A 17,446-nucleotide genomic window follows, 5' to 3' on the forward strand; every position below is an offset into this window, starting at 1 on the left:
TAGTTGTCAACTATTAAATTAATCGCCAACTATTTTGATAGTCGATTAACCGGTTTGAGTATTTTTAAAAAAAAAATTAAAGATAAAAAATGTCCGATTCCAACGTCCTAAATGTGAATATTTTCTGGTTTCTTTACTCCTCTATGACAGTAAACTGATTATCTTTGAGTTGTGGACAAAACAAGACATTTGAGGATGTTATCTTGAGCTTTGGGAGACACTGATCAACATTTTTCACCATTTTCTGACATTTTATATACCAAACAACTAATCAATTAATCAAGAAAATGATCGACAGATTAATCAACAATGAAAATAATCATTAATTGCAGCCCTACTCTGAATACATCCTCGTTTCTAGCCACTTTTCATTTTACAACCTTCGCCAAAACAACTCTCTTTCATACTTGCGTGCTGCCATTCTGTGTATCATATAGTGTTTTCATTTAGTTATCTAATACACATGTGTTTATTCTGCAATACCTGCTATTAAAAGCACTGAATAGCGGAAATAATAGGGAATTTCCTCCTATAGGAAGGATATAGTATCCATCCATCCCACTATTAACGTCTCTTTAGCTGTATAATTTAGCCAGAGGGACATACATTACAGTGCGTATGTCTCTGACATTCCACAGAGATTATGTTGTGACCTTATCACACTTTAAAAACACTTGATATGTATCATTTTCCCCTGTGGTATATAGTGAGTAATGTTATTTAGATTATACAACTGTTATTATTATATAAGGGGGTATGAGCTGCCGGAAGTAATATGTAAGCTGTTAAGACTTATAGTTATGACCTTCTGATATGCCAATGTTCAAATTAAATTAAATTGTATGATCAATATGCACAAATTAGGTACTAATGATCAGCATCGTTTTTAAACTCCACAGTGTTTTGAAGCCAGTCAGCCCCTCTGGACGTTCAGAGATATGAGTGACAGGCCTGTAAAAATAGAGCCCGACAGGAAGCTGCTAAACCTAAACCTCGGGGTAGATTTGACTTTTCAGCTGAGAATGCTTCCAGACCTGATAAAGAAGACAGAGACACAGAGATCTCTCAACACTCTCCAACCTGCTGCAGCATCAGCACTGATAACTGCAGCATGTTTAAAGGCAGCTGTTAGTTTAAGTTAATGGGAAGTCATCCAGATAATTACGTTGTTTTTTTCTCCGCAGTAGAAGACAGAAAAGCTCTTTAATGGTTCTGCAGTGTGACTCATGGATGTGAGTGGGAGAGGAGCTGCGTTCAGGTGTATAGCTCAGTACAGTGAAAGTGCTCCATGTATATATAATGTCCACTAACTTCACCTAGAACACATTAATGCAACCACTGTATTAACAAAAACATCATCATCCAGATGTTAAGCATCATTTAAAAACAATGCACCTCTGTAATGAAATGAAACAGACTCTAAAATACAGAATCAACACGTGTGCTGAGTGTCTAATTGATAAAACAGTTGTTTTTTCTAGTGCGACACACTATAGAGAATAAACAGGGTATGCTGCCACACAGTGGCTCATTAACCTCAGCACACCCCTTCCCTTTAAAAGCCCAACACACGCACGCACACACACACACACACAGGACACACAGACGAGACTGACTTCAATAAAACAACACCACATACAGTACAAAATATACTTTTTTATATATATAATATGATAACAAAGCACTTTTTCATGGCACTTTGTGATCACCGTGACGCCTCAGAAGAGGGACAAATGTGACAGCGAGCAAGTTCGACAAGCAAACATTCATAATGAACATTGTACAAAGAAACGAGTTACACGATGCGGTGTGTGCGTGAACAAATACAGCTTCGGGTACAGTCTAGACAACAACATCCATCGGTATTAAAGGAGACACAACAATGTTAGGGAGTGTGTGTGTGTGCGTGTGTGTGTGTATAAAGATGTGAAAAGAATGATAATTATCTCTCTGTGGGATGATGCTCCAGCACATTTACATGTACAGTACTTTGAATGATGATTCACTGGCCCTGAATTGAATGTACAGACAGACACACAGCGGGCGAGCGCCCTCAAAAAGTTGGCTTTATTCTATCTAACAGCAGTACAGATGTGAACAGACGGGATCATTTTAGCTACAATCTGACTGTGAGACTGAAGTCCACTTCTCAAACACACTGAGTTAATCAAAGAATAATGATGGAGACTGTAAGGCCAAAAGGGATTCAGTTCACAGTCTGGTCAAAACAGGGATGGCAACAAACTAAGAGCTGCAGGGCAAAATGCTATATCCACACCAACAGTCGTATTGATTGTTTATATAAAAACTGCAAACTGCGGGATGAAAAAGGTGACGGGTTCTGAGAATATGGCCAAACTTCACTTTCAGGGTTTCGCTTCTGCCGCCGGACCGAACTCAGCTCAAACAGTTAAGCTCACTGTGGACAAGATTGATGAAGCTCAGTTAAACAGCAACATGAAGTCAAGCTGGGTCCTGAACTACATATTACATTATTTTTCATGTGCTGTAATCACATAGATTCTTGATGGCATATGATGTTGATATAGGTCATTTTTTTGTATCTATCTGCTTGGATTTGAAAGTCTGCTCTACTGCGTCACCCTGGCCCACCTCAGCTCCACCGACGATCCACCTCTTTGCACGTTTTTTGATTAGTCGGGAGTTAGGCTGAGTCGTCACTGCCGTCCATACTTGCCAACCTTGAGACCTCAAAAATAGGGATGATTTCAAAACCAAAGTGGGAGGTCTGGGGGTCCTTTCAGAGACTTTGTTTCCTGCATTCTGGTGATTTTGTAAAGAATGAAAATAACAAAATAGTAAATGCACTGCAACAGCATTTTTTGTTATATAGGCCTACTTTTAATTTTACTTTTAATTCTCAGGAAAAAAAACCCTGAATAAGCAGCTCTCCTCCGCCGGGAAAAGATATTTGGTGTAGCTCTATTGCCGTCCCGGTGGACAACAGTAGGTTTTATGGCTTATACACGCTGTGCAGTGCCAGAAACAGGTTGAGATAAGGAAAAGGGGAAAAAAAAGTGTGAAAAACTGCCATAAATCTGGAGAAATGCGGGAGGATTGTGACCCCGGGAGGAAACCGGGATAGGGCAATGAAAAACAGGAGCGTCGGCAGGGATGGCAAGTATGCTGCCAAGATGGCGACGGCCGGAGTCACCCACTTTGAGCTTCACAACGGCTCTTCCGAAACCTATGGGTGACGTCACGGAGACTACGTCCACATTTTCTACAGTTTATGATTGACTCCTGCTAGTAGCGTTATGGGCCTTTCACACAGAACACAGCGACGGCATTACTGCGCTCTGAAACTGATTATTTCAAATGGCTTTTGCGGCGCAACAACAGTTTTTTGCTTTGCTGAGCAAAGTGCAAGTGCAGTGCAGCGCGTAAGTGCAGTGGATCGCACAGCTTGCGGGGCACTGCGCCCAAAGATCTAACTAGATTAACTTTTTCGCAAACCGTATTCTCTGTGAAAGGTCCATTAGCATTAGCACATGCCAAGAAACACTGTTCACTGGCCAGATTTATTTCTCCTCAGTGGCAGTAAACACAACACATGAGCCCACCGAAAACTGTGCTGTATTCCGAGCACAAGATATTTAGATATTTTGTACTGACACTCCAGGTTCAAGCAGAACCTGAGGGTGTAGTTACCCTTTAGGTGCAAATTGTCTGCCTAGCAGAGCGTGAACACCTCCTCCCCCCCAAATAATAAACTCTCTGAATCTACACAGATCACGACGGTGCCATATTTTTCATCCAAAACGAGGAGTTTTGAGTTTGCAGCTATGCAGAATAGAATGATGCTTTCTGTTTGTCCCTGCAGATGGATATTGCATTTCAGATTGCAACTCCTGACTTGTAGTTTGATACAACTGTCACCACAAAGACCACAAACATTTCTACGCATGACATAAACAAGATTTAAATTCACATTTCAGATAGGGGATGGCCTGCCAATCCAGATTCACTTCAAGCTAAAAAGCTCAGTAGAGAAGACGAGGTCGTCCGCTTCTCAGGATTGGTGCTGGGATTGGCTTTTTGTAAAGAGAGCAGACTTCTTTTTTTACCTCGTCCCCACTCCCTCCCTCCCTTTCTCTCTTTCTCTCTCTGTGTCTCTGTCTGCCTGGTGATCAGGATCAGCTACATGAGGCCACAGCAGCCAGACTTGTGCTTCTGAGACTCGATGTAGTCGTGTATCTGGAACTTGGGCTCATTCTGCTGCTCCTCCGTCGCTCTGTGCTTCAGCTCCCTGATGGCGAGAGAGACAGGAAGTTAGACACGGAGGGGGTGGATGAGTGGGATGGAGCACATACAGGGTGAGCAAATCAAGAAAATGAGAAGGGAAGAGAAAGAAAAAGTGAGTGAGGGAGAGAAACAGGACTGAGATTTAATCAAAATGCTTCTGGCATGAATCATTTAATCTAACTTGCACTTAAAATACACATGAATATAGCAAATCACCCACATTAATGTTTCCACAGCTCCGGGAACATGCTGTGCAATCGCTCCTTTTTAGACTTAATAATAATCCTTTTCATATTTTTCTGCCTTTCAATGAGAAAGGTGTGTGCACAAGGAAGTCAGTCAAAAGCAGAAATTACACAGTTTGAGATCCACAGGGAGCCTCAGACAAGTACAATCCCATTAAAACAAGTCAACAGGAACCAACAAGAAATTAGCTTAAAAAAAACAAAACATTAGAGTGTATTAGTTGCAGGGATCAGAGCATCAATGCCAGGTCAAAGAAAAGTATCAAATACTCAGAAGAGAAGACCGGAGTAAACTCAGTCTGCAACAAGATGTCGGCTGTATGCATGAAGCAGATTAAAATACAAACCCTTTATGTGAAACCTCAGTGTTTACTACTCCAGAAGCATGACGCAAACTAAACTGGGAATCAGGATAGAGAGGAAGGCAATCCAGGCACTCCAAAATATTAAAACAAGTGGCGAACGAGGAGGGAAATATATTAAAAAGGCATTATTATTGTAGCGGCTAAATAATTAAAAAAGCATTTTTTGACCACTTCTTCAGGACTTAAAACAAACTTACAGCGGTCGAATCATGTTGGCTTTTTTAATGATTTAGCCACTATAATAATTTAATATATTTCCTTCCTCGTTTGCCACTTGTTTTAATATTTTGGAGTGCCAGGCTGGATTGCCATCTGGTCAATTATGAATTTCCCCCGTTTTCCAAGAGCACCCGACACGTTTTTACCTTACGGTTGAGCACACCGAGCAACCAGTTATCCCTCTTTCCAAGTAAACTGGTAATTAATTTCATTTTGTTTTGGCTTTAGGTGCATTTTTTTTAGTACAATTTGTAGAAACATTAATTTTCTCACTTTTAGAGGACTATTTAAAAGAAGATGTAGCCTTTGAAGTGTAAAATATTTGTTTTGTAGACAAGTCTGGAAATGAGAAAAGTGCAAATAGCTTCTCTATATGATCCCCAAGTGTATTTGTTTAGGTGGGTGGTGTGGTGTAGAGAAAGGTCTACTCTAGAGACTTTCACCTGTCGCTTCTGTCAAGCATCTTGTAACCAAAACATGAACAAAACCTACTGTGAGGCCTTTAGAGCTCAGAATAAAGACACCTGACCGATTGACCAATCATGTCTCTGAAAATAAAAAACATCTGCATCCATCAGGGATTTCTCTCCTGTTGAGCCAGGCACCAGCATCTGGGTTTGAAAAGTGAAGCCAATGTCTTAAACTTGAATTTATTCTAATAGCCAGCAGGGGGCGACTCCTCTGGTTGCAAAAAGAAGTCTGATTGTATAGAAGTCTATGAGAAAATAAGTCTCACTTGATTTATTACCTCAGTAAACATTGCAAACATGAGTTTATGGTCTCAATCACTAGTTTCAAGTATTCATTTAGTAAATTATGGTCCCATTTAGAGTCATTTAGACCATAAAGCAGGGGATGCTTTAGGGTGAGGCTACCTTGTGATTGACAGGTCGCTACCACGGCGTTGTCCGGTCTGGGAGTCGTCTGTGTTTTCATCTTACAACTTTAACCCTTTCACAGTGTGTTTTCACTTCATGAAAATGTCTTAATCAGCATTCGGTTGTGCTTAGCTCCACCCTCTCGTGTCACTTCTGGTTGCAAAAAAACAACACGGCGACGGCCAAAATGGCAAACTTGAGGCTTCAAAACCGTAGTCCACAAACCAATGGGTGACGTCACGGTGACTACGTCCATTTCTTATATACAGTCTACGTGTTGTGCATTATATTTAACTGGCTACATGCAGTGTGTTGTGGGATGGGTAACTTGTATTACATGGAAAACTAGAATGAAATATACTATGTGGCCAAAAGTATTTGGACACCAAGGCATCTCACCCACGTCATTGATAAACATTTTATTCTAAAACTATATACACATTAATGAAACAGCCTCCAGTTTTCCAGAAAGGCTTCCCACTAGATTTCAGATTCTGGCTGCAGGGATACAAGAGTGTTATAGTGAGTTTCGGCGATAAAGTCTGACTCATGAAGTCAGCGCTCTAGTTCATCCTAAAGGTGTTGGATGGGATTGAGGTCAGGGCTCTGTGCAGGCCAGAAAGTCCAGGCCAATAGTTATTTATGGGCATTGTTTTGTGCACAGAGGCATGTTGACACAGAAGAGGGTCTTCCCTCGGCTGTTGCCACAAAGTTGGGAGCACACTGTCGTCTAGAATATCATTGTATCGGGTAGCATCTCTTTATTGGAACAAAATAAGTAACATTTTTCAAATTTTCTATATTTTTATGTAAATGAACAACGCGTTCTCATCCCAGCTCCTCACATACTGCCGCTTTGTCACGCCCCTTTGCGTCACATTAGGTTTAGGCAACAAACCGCTTCGTTTGGTTTAAGAAAAAATAACATGGTCGGGCTTAAAACTACTACGTTTGTAAAGTGAAAATGAAACGTTGTGAACAAACAGCTGATTTTAAGGTGAAAGTAGAACTTAACGCACGGGACACGATCAGCGGTCTCCTGGATGAAAGCCTTGTGTTTGTTGTTGGCTAAACACTAATTTTGACTGTCCGTCGTGCTGGGTGGGTAGTGTACAGTGGGCTTATAAGAGGTTTTTTTTTTGGTGAAAATAGCTGCTGCTGGAAACGAAGCTGATGAGAGCAGTGCGAGTGAACCAAAACAGCAAATGTTTGAGCCGGAAAAAACAAAACTGAGAGCTAAAAGAAATGCTCCGTAGAGCTGAATAGAACTGCAGAGTCAGATGATGATTCTCTAAACTACACCTTTCACATTACACACAGTCATTTCATCCACTGCTAATATGAAAATATTGATTAGTGCAGCTTCATGACTTACTTTGCTATAGCGAGAAAGGCCAGCTCCACATTGACTCCTGTCTTCGCACTGGTCTCCATAAATGGTACACCATATTCCTACGATGGAAAAAAACATTAGAAGAGCAAATGTAGTGTGTGTGTTGTTGAGAATATGACCACACGGATCCGTCATACATTACCTTCGCCAGCCTCTCTCCGTCCTCCGTCTTCACGACCCTCTCTGCAGCCATATCTGCCTGTAAGACGGCAGCAGGGGGAAGAGAAAACAAGTCATCATAGCGGAGGTGAAGGGTCACAGAGACACCATGCCATTAGCTACAGTGAGACACCGCCGTGTCAACCCGCACGTCCTCTTATCTGCCGCCAGCTGGCTGAGCCGGAGCTCCTTCATAATGATGAGATGTCAGTAACTCCACCTCTAGCAGAAGAGCAGCGCTCCCACAGACTGATGCCGGCAGTCCCGCTGCTCTCGCAGCAAATGATCTGAGTGGCTGCTGTGTGACATGTCTGACCCTGGAGAGGGGTGAGTCCGCTCTGAGCCACCAGAGGGAGCTTAGAAATATAGCAGCAATGATATTCATCACCAGCAGCATTGTGGGGGGAAATGGGTCCATGCAAGGGAAGCTTGAAGCAAGCGATAAGTCATTTTGTGGCTGGTTTTGAATGTATCCTTCCCAGTCACAACAATCAAATAACATTGGGTGATGGGTATGAAATGAATGTGTAGACCAACTTTAGTTTCACCGCAGGGAAATTCTTCTCACAGACAGAAACATAAATCAATGAAGACACAAACAAAAACACAATTAAAACTGCGTGTCACTTGTAAATGTTCAGCGAGAGTTTTGCATCCGTGCGTCACAGCACGGAGACATTTTCTGGCTTTGGAGCGTTCACATGTCTGTCTGAGTGTGATAAGAGTGTGTTAAAATTGTGCTAAGAGACCAGTTATCCTCCTGATCTCTTTTATGTAACGCGAAAAAAGGAAGCTTCGCTCACCTTGTTGCCGAGCAACATGATGACCACATCCTTCTGGGCATACTCGTGTATCTCAGTCAGCCAAGCCTTTTGAAAGTATAAAGAAGAAAGAGAGAGATTGGTCTATAAACAAAACAAATACCACCGCTCGCACAAGTCTGCATTTTGGCTCTCCTCTCCCTACGCCGCGTATTATTACCATCCTCCAATCAATCATAGTGAGACTGAGTCACTCTTATCCTTGAACACTTTTATTGCTTTTCATTACTGAAACTGGGAACAGTGTAGCGAAGCAAGCGATAACATCATGTCATTTCAAAAGAGAGCTGTGAGAAAATGTTGGAGGGCCTCGCAGTGCTTTGCATGTAAACAGACAGAGTGAAGCGTTCAGCTTGAGAGGGTTTAGGAAGTGAAAATGGAGAGAGAGAAGAGGGAGAGAGTGGGAGGGAGAAGTAATTTGATGCAGTCTTACCCTGATATTGTCAAACGACGGCTTGCTGGTGATATCATAAAGCAGAAGTAACGCTGTAAAAGGAAACAGAACACCTTTATTGTTGTCTGCACACCGTCTCATGCAACACGCACACATCAACACCTACACACACCTTCTATGCACACACTAATGAAAAGCACACATCTTAGTCAGGTTAGCTACACCACCCGTTCCCACACACACACTATAAGACACACACATACAGGAGCATGAGGAAGTGCAATATAAAAAGCAAAAGGTTACCCTGGGCATCTCTGTAGTAGGCGTGCGTTACGCTGCGGAATCTCTCTTGGCCAGCTGTATCCCAGATCTGCGTAACAAACCATATAATTACACAACAGCAAACGTGGGAAAACTGAACATCCTGAACAATCCTCGCAGCAAATCACACACAGCCAGCGACTAAAGCAGAAACATACCATTATACCGCCCTACAATAAAGCTAGAATGCAGCAACTATATATTTAGTCCAAATGCAGTTAAGACCAGAATCTGACTTGTTTTAACATAGAGTTTTTAAAAAACGGTATTAATTCAAAGAAAACAGCTCAAAATCAAACCAAACCGTCAAAGCAAGAGACACAAATTTAGCTAGTTGAAGCTGCTAAATTTGAATTTATTTTTATATCCCCTAGTTGTTTCCTATAAATCAAACACATCAATTAGGATTTTACTGACATCTTGGTAGGTTAGTTTGTTATTCTACATAAATAAGGTAGAAACTATCTAGTCATAGAGATTAAAAACATCTTAATAGTCATGGTAGTTGCACAACAGACTGAGAAAACTGAACATCCTCGCAGCAATATCCTCTTGCACAGGCAACAACAAATGCAGAAACATACCATTACAGTATACTACCTTACAATGACAAATTGTAAGGACATATTTACTCAAAAGTTTTAGTTTACACTGGATTCTGACTTTTTGACGTTTGTTTAATCATACATTTCATGCCATATAAATGTATATATACAGCTAAGCTAAAAACAAACCAAACAGTCAATTTGCCAGCTGCTAAAGCTCCATTAACTTTTTGATCCTGGAGCTGTTTCCTGTAATTGAAATCCAATCAATTTTTGATGAACTAACATTTTGGCAGTTTGGTTTGTTATCCATAAATAAGGACATGAATAATACATAAATAAGGTAGCATGTAAAGCTGGTCATAGAGAATAAATAAAGCTGTAGTCATGCTAAAAGGTAGCAATAAGTAGCTTTTGACTCTTGTGGAGTTCAACGTTTTGATGTAGTTAAAATTTAAAGGAACAGTGTGTAACATTTCGGGAGATCTATTAACAGAAATTGAATATAATATTTATAACTATGTTTTCATCAGTGTATAATCACCTGAAACTAAGAATGGTTGTGTTTTAGTTAGTTTAGAATGAGCCCTTCATATCTACATAGGGACTCTTCACGGAGTCCGCCATGTTGCTCCGCCATGTTTCTACAGTAGCCCAGAATTGACAAACTAAACACTGGCTCTAGAGAGAGCCTTTCACGTCTTTACATTACCTGAAGGCCACCGTAGTTCTCCGACACGCTTGTGAAACTGCGGTAACGTGATCCGCAGAGTGCAAAACCGTGGTACCGCCAGCCGTCATCCGACTTCCGTTGCTCCTAAAGTGTTGTTATTATGGCAAGGATGGCCTCTGAGCGTGGCCAACAGCGTTACCACGGTTTTGCACTTGGCGGCAAGGGAGGAGTGAGTGGAGGGGTACTCAGTTGACTGCAATCTGCAACCACACCACTAGATGCCGCCAAATCCTACACACTGTACCTTTAAATCCTATGTTTAAATATATTCAATTGTAAATTAATAAATTATATCAAGATAATTAATAGGCCTTGTATTATGGAAAGCTGAAATAACACATTTTGTTTGCTGTTTCTGTGTTTTTCCTCATATTCCTTTAAGTTTTCTAGAGTGCAGTTTTTAGGTTGTATCTATATAATAATTGGTTTAAAAAGACATCATATGACAGTATTACATCCAATCAATCGGTCACACTGTTTATCCAGTCAGCCTGAAAACGTAAAACCTTTTTCTCTGAACTTCAGCTTCTATGTATTTCCTTTCTATAGTAGCCCAGCCTATAGACTTACACCTGTGGTGGTCGACTCTATTTTGGAATTAATAACAGGATTTTATCCTGTTCAAGGCCCGTGCAAGAAAGACAAATCTAAGGATTTACTCGAGGTAGCAGAGGAATCTAATTTTGGCACCTCCCACTCAGTGTTGAATGAACAGGTTATGATGATAGACGGGTATGTGCCTCAGATTAACAGCTTGCTGCTGGCACATGAACCTGCAGAGCCGTTTATCTTACTACAATATCAGATTCTTTGATTGGATTGGCAACACAAACAATGACAAGGTAGTGTAAAGCATATTAAGGTCAATTATCACTTTTGATTTTATTTTTGATTCTACATAATCTAGCAGATGAGTCAATATTTAAGTCAATTACTGCCAGATGGATGAGATGATTTGCCATTTATAGTGAGCTGAAGTGTAGACACTGTCTCACGCAGGTAAAGGTCCATGTTCTCACCTGGAGTTTGACTTTCAGGTTGTCGACATCCACCACTTTATTCTGCAGACAACGAGAGAGAGAGCAGTGAGAGACTGACAATCCACCATATGCTTTAAAGACTAGAGTGCTGTGAAAACTGCATAGAGATGAATGACGAACATCACGGCAGACTAAAAAAAGCCAAGCTACTCTGCATGTGGTTAAAGAAACAAGACAACTAAAAGTGGTTTTGAATGCTGGCAGGGAAAGTAATTTGCAACACCCACACAACAACAAGGTCCTGGGATTAGACTTAATTACACAACAGTGAGAAAGAGAGACTGGCAGCATAACAACTGACTCCCCCGTTAATTTCCTGCAGCCCCGTAGGGGTGCCCTCTGATTTCCTGTAGAGAAAAGATTGGCTTAAAATAGTTTAGGCACCCCGCTAAAAAAAGCTAAATGTTGTGACCGGTGAATGTGTTGAATTAAAGAGGACATATTGTGCTCATTTTCAGGTGCATAATTGGATTTTAGGTTTCTACCAGAACATGTTTACCTGCTTTAATGTTAAAAAAAACAACTTTATTTTTCTCATACCGGCTGTGCTGCAGCACCTTTTTTTACTTTCTGTCTGAAACGCTCTGTTTGAGCTCCTGCCCCCTCCAGAAAAGCCCACTCTGTTATGATTGGTCAACCGAACCAAACTCTTTGGACTCCGCTCCAGCTCCGCTCTTACTAGTTTTGTTTGAGGGCGTGCCACACTAGCCGTTAGGCAGGTATTACGCAAATGTATTACTTGGTGACATCACCACGTTACGGAAGATAAGGCAGGACTTCAATCAAGACGTTTCAGGCAGTTCAGGAGCAGTGTTTCTGTGGGGGAGAGTAAAGATTTGTTTGTACTCGCGTGAGACACCGTGACGCGGGCCTCCGTAGATGGTGCGCGCGCTACGAGCATGAGCATTTATGCACAACGCATTGTTCGCTGCAATATGCTCCGAAACGCCAGGGGGCGTACAAACAAAATATTCTGTGGATAAGCAAGAAGTCAACGAGTGGTACCGGAAAGGAAAGTAGGCTGCTTGGTAACAGTAGTAAACATTGACGTACCGTCAAACGTTGCATTTGTGCACTGTAATAATTGCTCCAAGTCAAAACTACTTTCTGTCTCTCGGTGCTTTCCCTTGGGTCGCTTTTTTAGCTTTTACAATACAATGTCTCGTATTCTTTCACAGCCTGCAGCAATAAGCCTCTTCTTTCCCCAGTGTGTTGCCTATTTCTTTTCAAGTATTTAATGTCATGGGACTGTCCCTGTTGTCTCTCAATGAACAGTTGCAGAGAAGTCTGTACAGGAAAACCTGCTTGACGAGTCTTCCCTCGAAAGCATCCATGTTGAACTGAAAGGTGCAGTGGGCGCGTAGTTATAAAAATTCAGAGGTGCACGACCAAGCGAAGCGACAACTGGCGTACCACCTGAAAGCCGCGGTGACATCATTTTCTGGCGCGTGCACCTCGCGCTGGTTTCACTACGGCAACCATAAACCAGGCTTAACTCCCTTTGGTGTGGACTTTGGGCTTTTGTAACTTTGCAGACCTTTTACATGCACAAAAAATCTATACAGTATAACATACTAAAGGAAAGGGAAAAGGCACAAAAGCATAATAGGTCCACTTTAACAGTGAAGTGGAAATAAAGGTTGAGGTAACATGCAATATTTTAACATGCATGCACCAACATGCAACGTCAAAAACACAGGTTCTTTCACGCTCTGTTTCATGGGGGGAGTTTTTTTGATGTTATGACCTGCTACACAGCAGCAAGCCAGGTCACAACCGCATTTCAACCTTGCACAGCGAAAACCACCAAAGCGTGATGAAGGAAGTGCGACTCGCAAAATGTTCTGCAGCACTTCCTGCAATCACTTTATCGCTTTGTATCAGTGACAGGTCATCACCAAAACACGCCCCGGCCTTTCCTGAGAAACACGCAGAAATGCGAAACCCGAAAGAAATGTAGACAGCGACAAAATAACAACCTCTGCGACGTGTGCTAAACGCTAAAGCTGCCACCTGCTGAATCCTCTTGCCTTGGCAGAATGGACATGGTTCAACCCCTGCATTAGTTGCCATGGGTTTCCATTTTTTCCCCTCTCAATTATGACGTGAGAGGAGCCTGCATGCTGAGTAACTGCTACAAGGAAGCATGCCGAAAATAGACCGGCCATGTTACAAGCTGCCACAACAGCCTGCCTGCCTGCCTAACCATGCAAAGAGGACAACCTCAGCATATTGACTCAACTGCTCCTCTCGGAAGATTTCTAAGCAGCTTTGCCCCTTTTCACAAACACAAATTGCTTAAATTAAGAGCCCTTCTTCTGAATGAATAGTGTGACACTGAATCCATCCTGTTTTTTTGTGTAAACCAGTGTCAGTTCTTTTTATGATGCATTTTATGAATGGGCACTGGCCGCGGTACTTGTTGCTTTCGCTTGAGATGAACGCTTCTGAATAGACAATGTCCATATAGCTCCATCTGTCAGACATCCATTACGTTCTCTAATGTCCACACCGCTGTCCAAAGAAGACAATGCATTACTCCGTCTAATGCAACACAATTTCCTCCTCAAACCACCCCTACTTGACTCGCCATTAGTGTGAGTGTTTTGCCTCGATGGGAGGTCGAAACACTCGCCTATTTTCCTGTTCATCCCCGCAGAGGAAAATATACAGTAGAAAATCTGCTCCAAATTCAGCGACAGTCACTGCTGCGTGGGTCGCTGTGTGTGTGTGCATGAGGTGTATGCGACTAGTAGGTAGGAGCTCGTCTGTCAGCAGTGTGACTCCTTCAGGACTGAGTTGAGCCACAGCCAATCTTTCCAGGAGACAGAGAGAGAGAGACGTGGGCAGGCATCTGCCAAGACATTTAGGAAGCCAATCCACACCGAGCCTCGCAGCACAAGTGGTCTGTGAACTCGACTTGATTGGTGAGACGATTTTGTACATTCGGTGCCATCGTCGCCAGAATGACGAAGTGTTCCGCGCGGAAATAAAGGTGATGATTGGGCCGCAGTGGCTCTAACAAGTGGATCCCTTGTTGCTTTGGTAAATATCATTAAGGTTGTTTTTCAGATGGTAAATGTTTCTTCATAATGGCAACAAGGAAATAATATAAACACAGAAATAATGAACAGTATAATGAGCCACTCTGTGACTGCTCAACAGCATCTCTCTCACCCTAAAGTCTATTCCAACGGTGGCTATAAAGTTGCCTCCCAGAAATGCCCCGTCCTTAAAGCGCACCAAGACGCACGTCTTCCCCACGGACGAGTCTCCCAGCAGCATCACCTATAGAGCGAACCCACCACCAGAGAAGAGGGACAACAGGTTAAACATGTGACTGACAGCTTATACGTGATGCTAGGATAAGAATTACAATCCCCCTTCTGTGAAGAGGAAATTAAAGCTGAGGGACGTGCTGCATAAATTATTTTGCAATCCCGTGAGAAAAAGATTTCACAAGTGGGATCACAATGTTTGAGACAGATGATAATGATGTGCAATGTCTTATTTTTCTAAGATTTCAGTTAATATTATATGGAAAATACAGCTACAGATAGGGCTGGGCCAAAATCTTCTATCACGACATAGGTCATTTCATAACTCGATAATGATATATATATATCACAATATAGCATGTTTTCTGGTAATTCAGTAAATACATAGTCTATATGAATTAACCACATGGTGAAGCCCATTTTTGTTTACTCCTGTGTGAATTAAACACTAAAAGTATGGAGTATTTTCTCATTTTAAGAACGGGAGTGCAAAATGAACATAACTTTAAGTGAAATTATAGAGAGAAAAAAATTGCCTATAGCCTATATCGCGTAAAACAGGCAAGTCGTACAGCAGTTCGTGAAATAGTCAAGAAATTGAATGTATTGATTGAAGTATAAAGAGCGTCGAACGCCACGTAGGGAGGAGGTTGGGGTGGATGGGTTGGTCAAAAAACAAACACCGGACACCAGAGTTATTTTAACCAAAAACCACGATCTTTTCCTAAACCTAACCAAGTCTTTTTTTTCACGTAACTTCCATACTTATGTTACGCCACTTCTGGTGTTATTTAAACCAAACCACGATCTTTTCCTCAACTTAACTATGTAGTTTTTGTCACATAACTTCCGTACTTAAGTAACACCACTTACAGTGTTATTTTAACCCAAACCATGATCTTTTCCTAAACCTAAGTAGTTTTGTTGCCTAAGCCTAACCAAGTCGATGTTTTCCTAAACCTAACTAAGTAGTTTTATTTGAAAAGATTTAAGTAGAAATTGACACGTGTTGACACGTGTGTTGCTGGACAGTCTTATAGGAAAACGCACAAAAAATACGTAGTTGAAAGTCGTGCAGAGCATCGTGAAAAGAAAAGAAGGGAAATTCGTGTCTATGTACACCAATCAAATAGATTAAATTTCATGACTATTTCACCAACTGCCGTGAGACTGTGTTGAATAGAAACGATACAGAAAAATATATACGATAAGACTATTTTATATGGTTTTGACCATATATCGTCATATTGCCCAGCCATGTAGCTACAGATAGTGTTGTGATCCACCGAGCTGCCACCAACATGTGACACTCTGTATACTGTAGAGAGAGGACTCGAGATGTTTTGAGCCAACTCTGTAATTTCAACTCTCTCATTATTTTTCCAGCATGCATCCAAAACTAATCAATATAATTACACTAACAGGATGTGTAATTATACAATCCATCCAGGCACGGTTATTCACACAGTGAGTCCTATATAGCTGCATAAACACATCATAGATAACAAAGACAATTCAACTTTAACTTTTGTCTTTTTGTCTGTGGCTCTTTTAATAAACAGTATAGCTTTTTATAAATAAATATTTAATGGGAGGGAGCAACAAGTACACCCTCAGCAAATATTTGCCTATACCAGTAAAAGGGCGGACAAAGCAAGCTGGAGAGATTTAAAGGCTCAGAGAGACTAGTTAGTAATTCAGATGAAACCATCAGGTGTATGACTTGTGTCATGTGTGGCCTGTTTAACAAGCACAATGCATAATCAACTGGTTTTCACTCATTATATGCTCCAGATGTGGAGTCATCCAGCTGTTTGTGTATATCAAACATTTAAAGACACCTGTTCCTTCCACCACAGAGAAAAAAAAACACCAAAAACATCAACGCACAAAGACGGAAATACACACCTTGAAGGCAATATCATAATACTCGTTAACAGAAGCGCATCTCTCCAACACATATTTGGACGTCCCGTTTCTAGCCTGCTTGTCCGTCAACGATGTCTTCCTCGTGGACATCGCAACACCACCAAAGAAGAAGAAGAAGAAGAAGAGTGCGCTAAAAACACACGCACACACAGTTGTCTCCGAGAGAGATGTGTCCAAGAGAAAAAAAAGACGCGCCCGGTGTCTGAGAGCTCTCCGCCGCTCCGCCGCTCCGCCGCTCAGTGCCGGTGTCTGCCAGCCTCCAGCAGCAGCTCCTCCGACGATGATGATGATGCTCGAATCACAAACATGATCAACACAACCACCAGGCGCTTTCCCCCGAGGAAAAAAACAAAAAATCGCACCTTAAATATGTCAAAAAAGACGGAAGCAAGACTGTCAAAGTTGAAAAACAATCAGCGGCTCCGTCTACATCCACGCGTCACCAGAATAAAAGCAAAACAGGCGGAAACATTTCTCTGCATCCTGTGGCGTGGGCAGGTGGTTATTGACTGAGCATTTGAGGACGTCGACAGCTACTGTGGATTTTTTCTTATTAGTGAAAACACCAGTGTGTGTGTGTGTGTTCAGGCTGACATTGTCCCTCCAATAAACAGCTGCTGGGGGTCAAAGCGCGCTGATGACGGCTGACTCATCCGCCACAGGTGGTGGTGGTCCATCACTGAGAGGGTCAGAGAGGAGGAGAGCAAAACTGCATCTGTTAGTTTAAATACACTTGATGTATATGGTGAATTTCCCTCCCTAAAGATAGATGGACTTCGTGCGTAAAATGGCGCACAAACCTTTTTTTTTTTTCCTCCAAACATGTTTCCTTTAAGAATATCTCTTGACAAAACCATCTT

The 17,446-nt window shown here is 41.7% G+C and overlaps 1 protein-coding gene across 1 annotated transcript; it reads right to left on the reverse strand.

Annotated features, from left to right (window-relative positions):
• Nucleotides 1–1,636: 1,636 nt before the first annotated feature.
• On the reverse strand, nucleotides 1,637–17,167 carry LOC119501062 (ras-related protein Rab-37-like). The gene is made up of 9 exons (XM_037791142.1): nucleotides 16,566–17,167; nucleotides 14,557–14,667; nucleotides 11,359–11,400; nucleotides 9,044–9,110; nucleotides 8,780–8,832; nucleotides 8,329–8,394; nucleotides 7,509–7,565; nucleotides 7,349–7,425; nucleotides 1,637–4,270 (listed from the first exon to the last, which is right to left on the reverse strand). Exons 1-9 carry the CDS (start codon nucleotides 16,674–16,676, stop codon nucleotides 4,162–4,164), a joined length of 693 nt encoding a protein of 230 aa, XP_037647070.1. The 5' UTR covers nucleotides 16,677–17,167; the 3' UTR covers nucleotides 1,637–4,161.
• Between the last annotated feature and the right edge of the window lie 279 nt (nucleotides 17,168–17,446).

This window comes from Sebastes umbrosus, chromosome 14, assembly GCF_015220745.1.
Source record: "Sebastes umbrosus isolate fSebUmb1 chromosome 14, fSebUmb1.pri, whole genome shotgun sequence".
NCBI classification, from domain to species: domain Eukaryota; kingdom Metazoa; phylum Chordata; class Actinopteri; order Perciformes; family Sebastidae; genus Sebastes; species Sebastes umbrosus.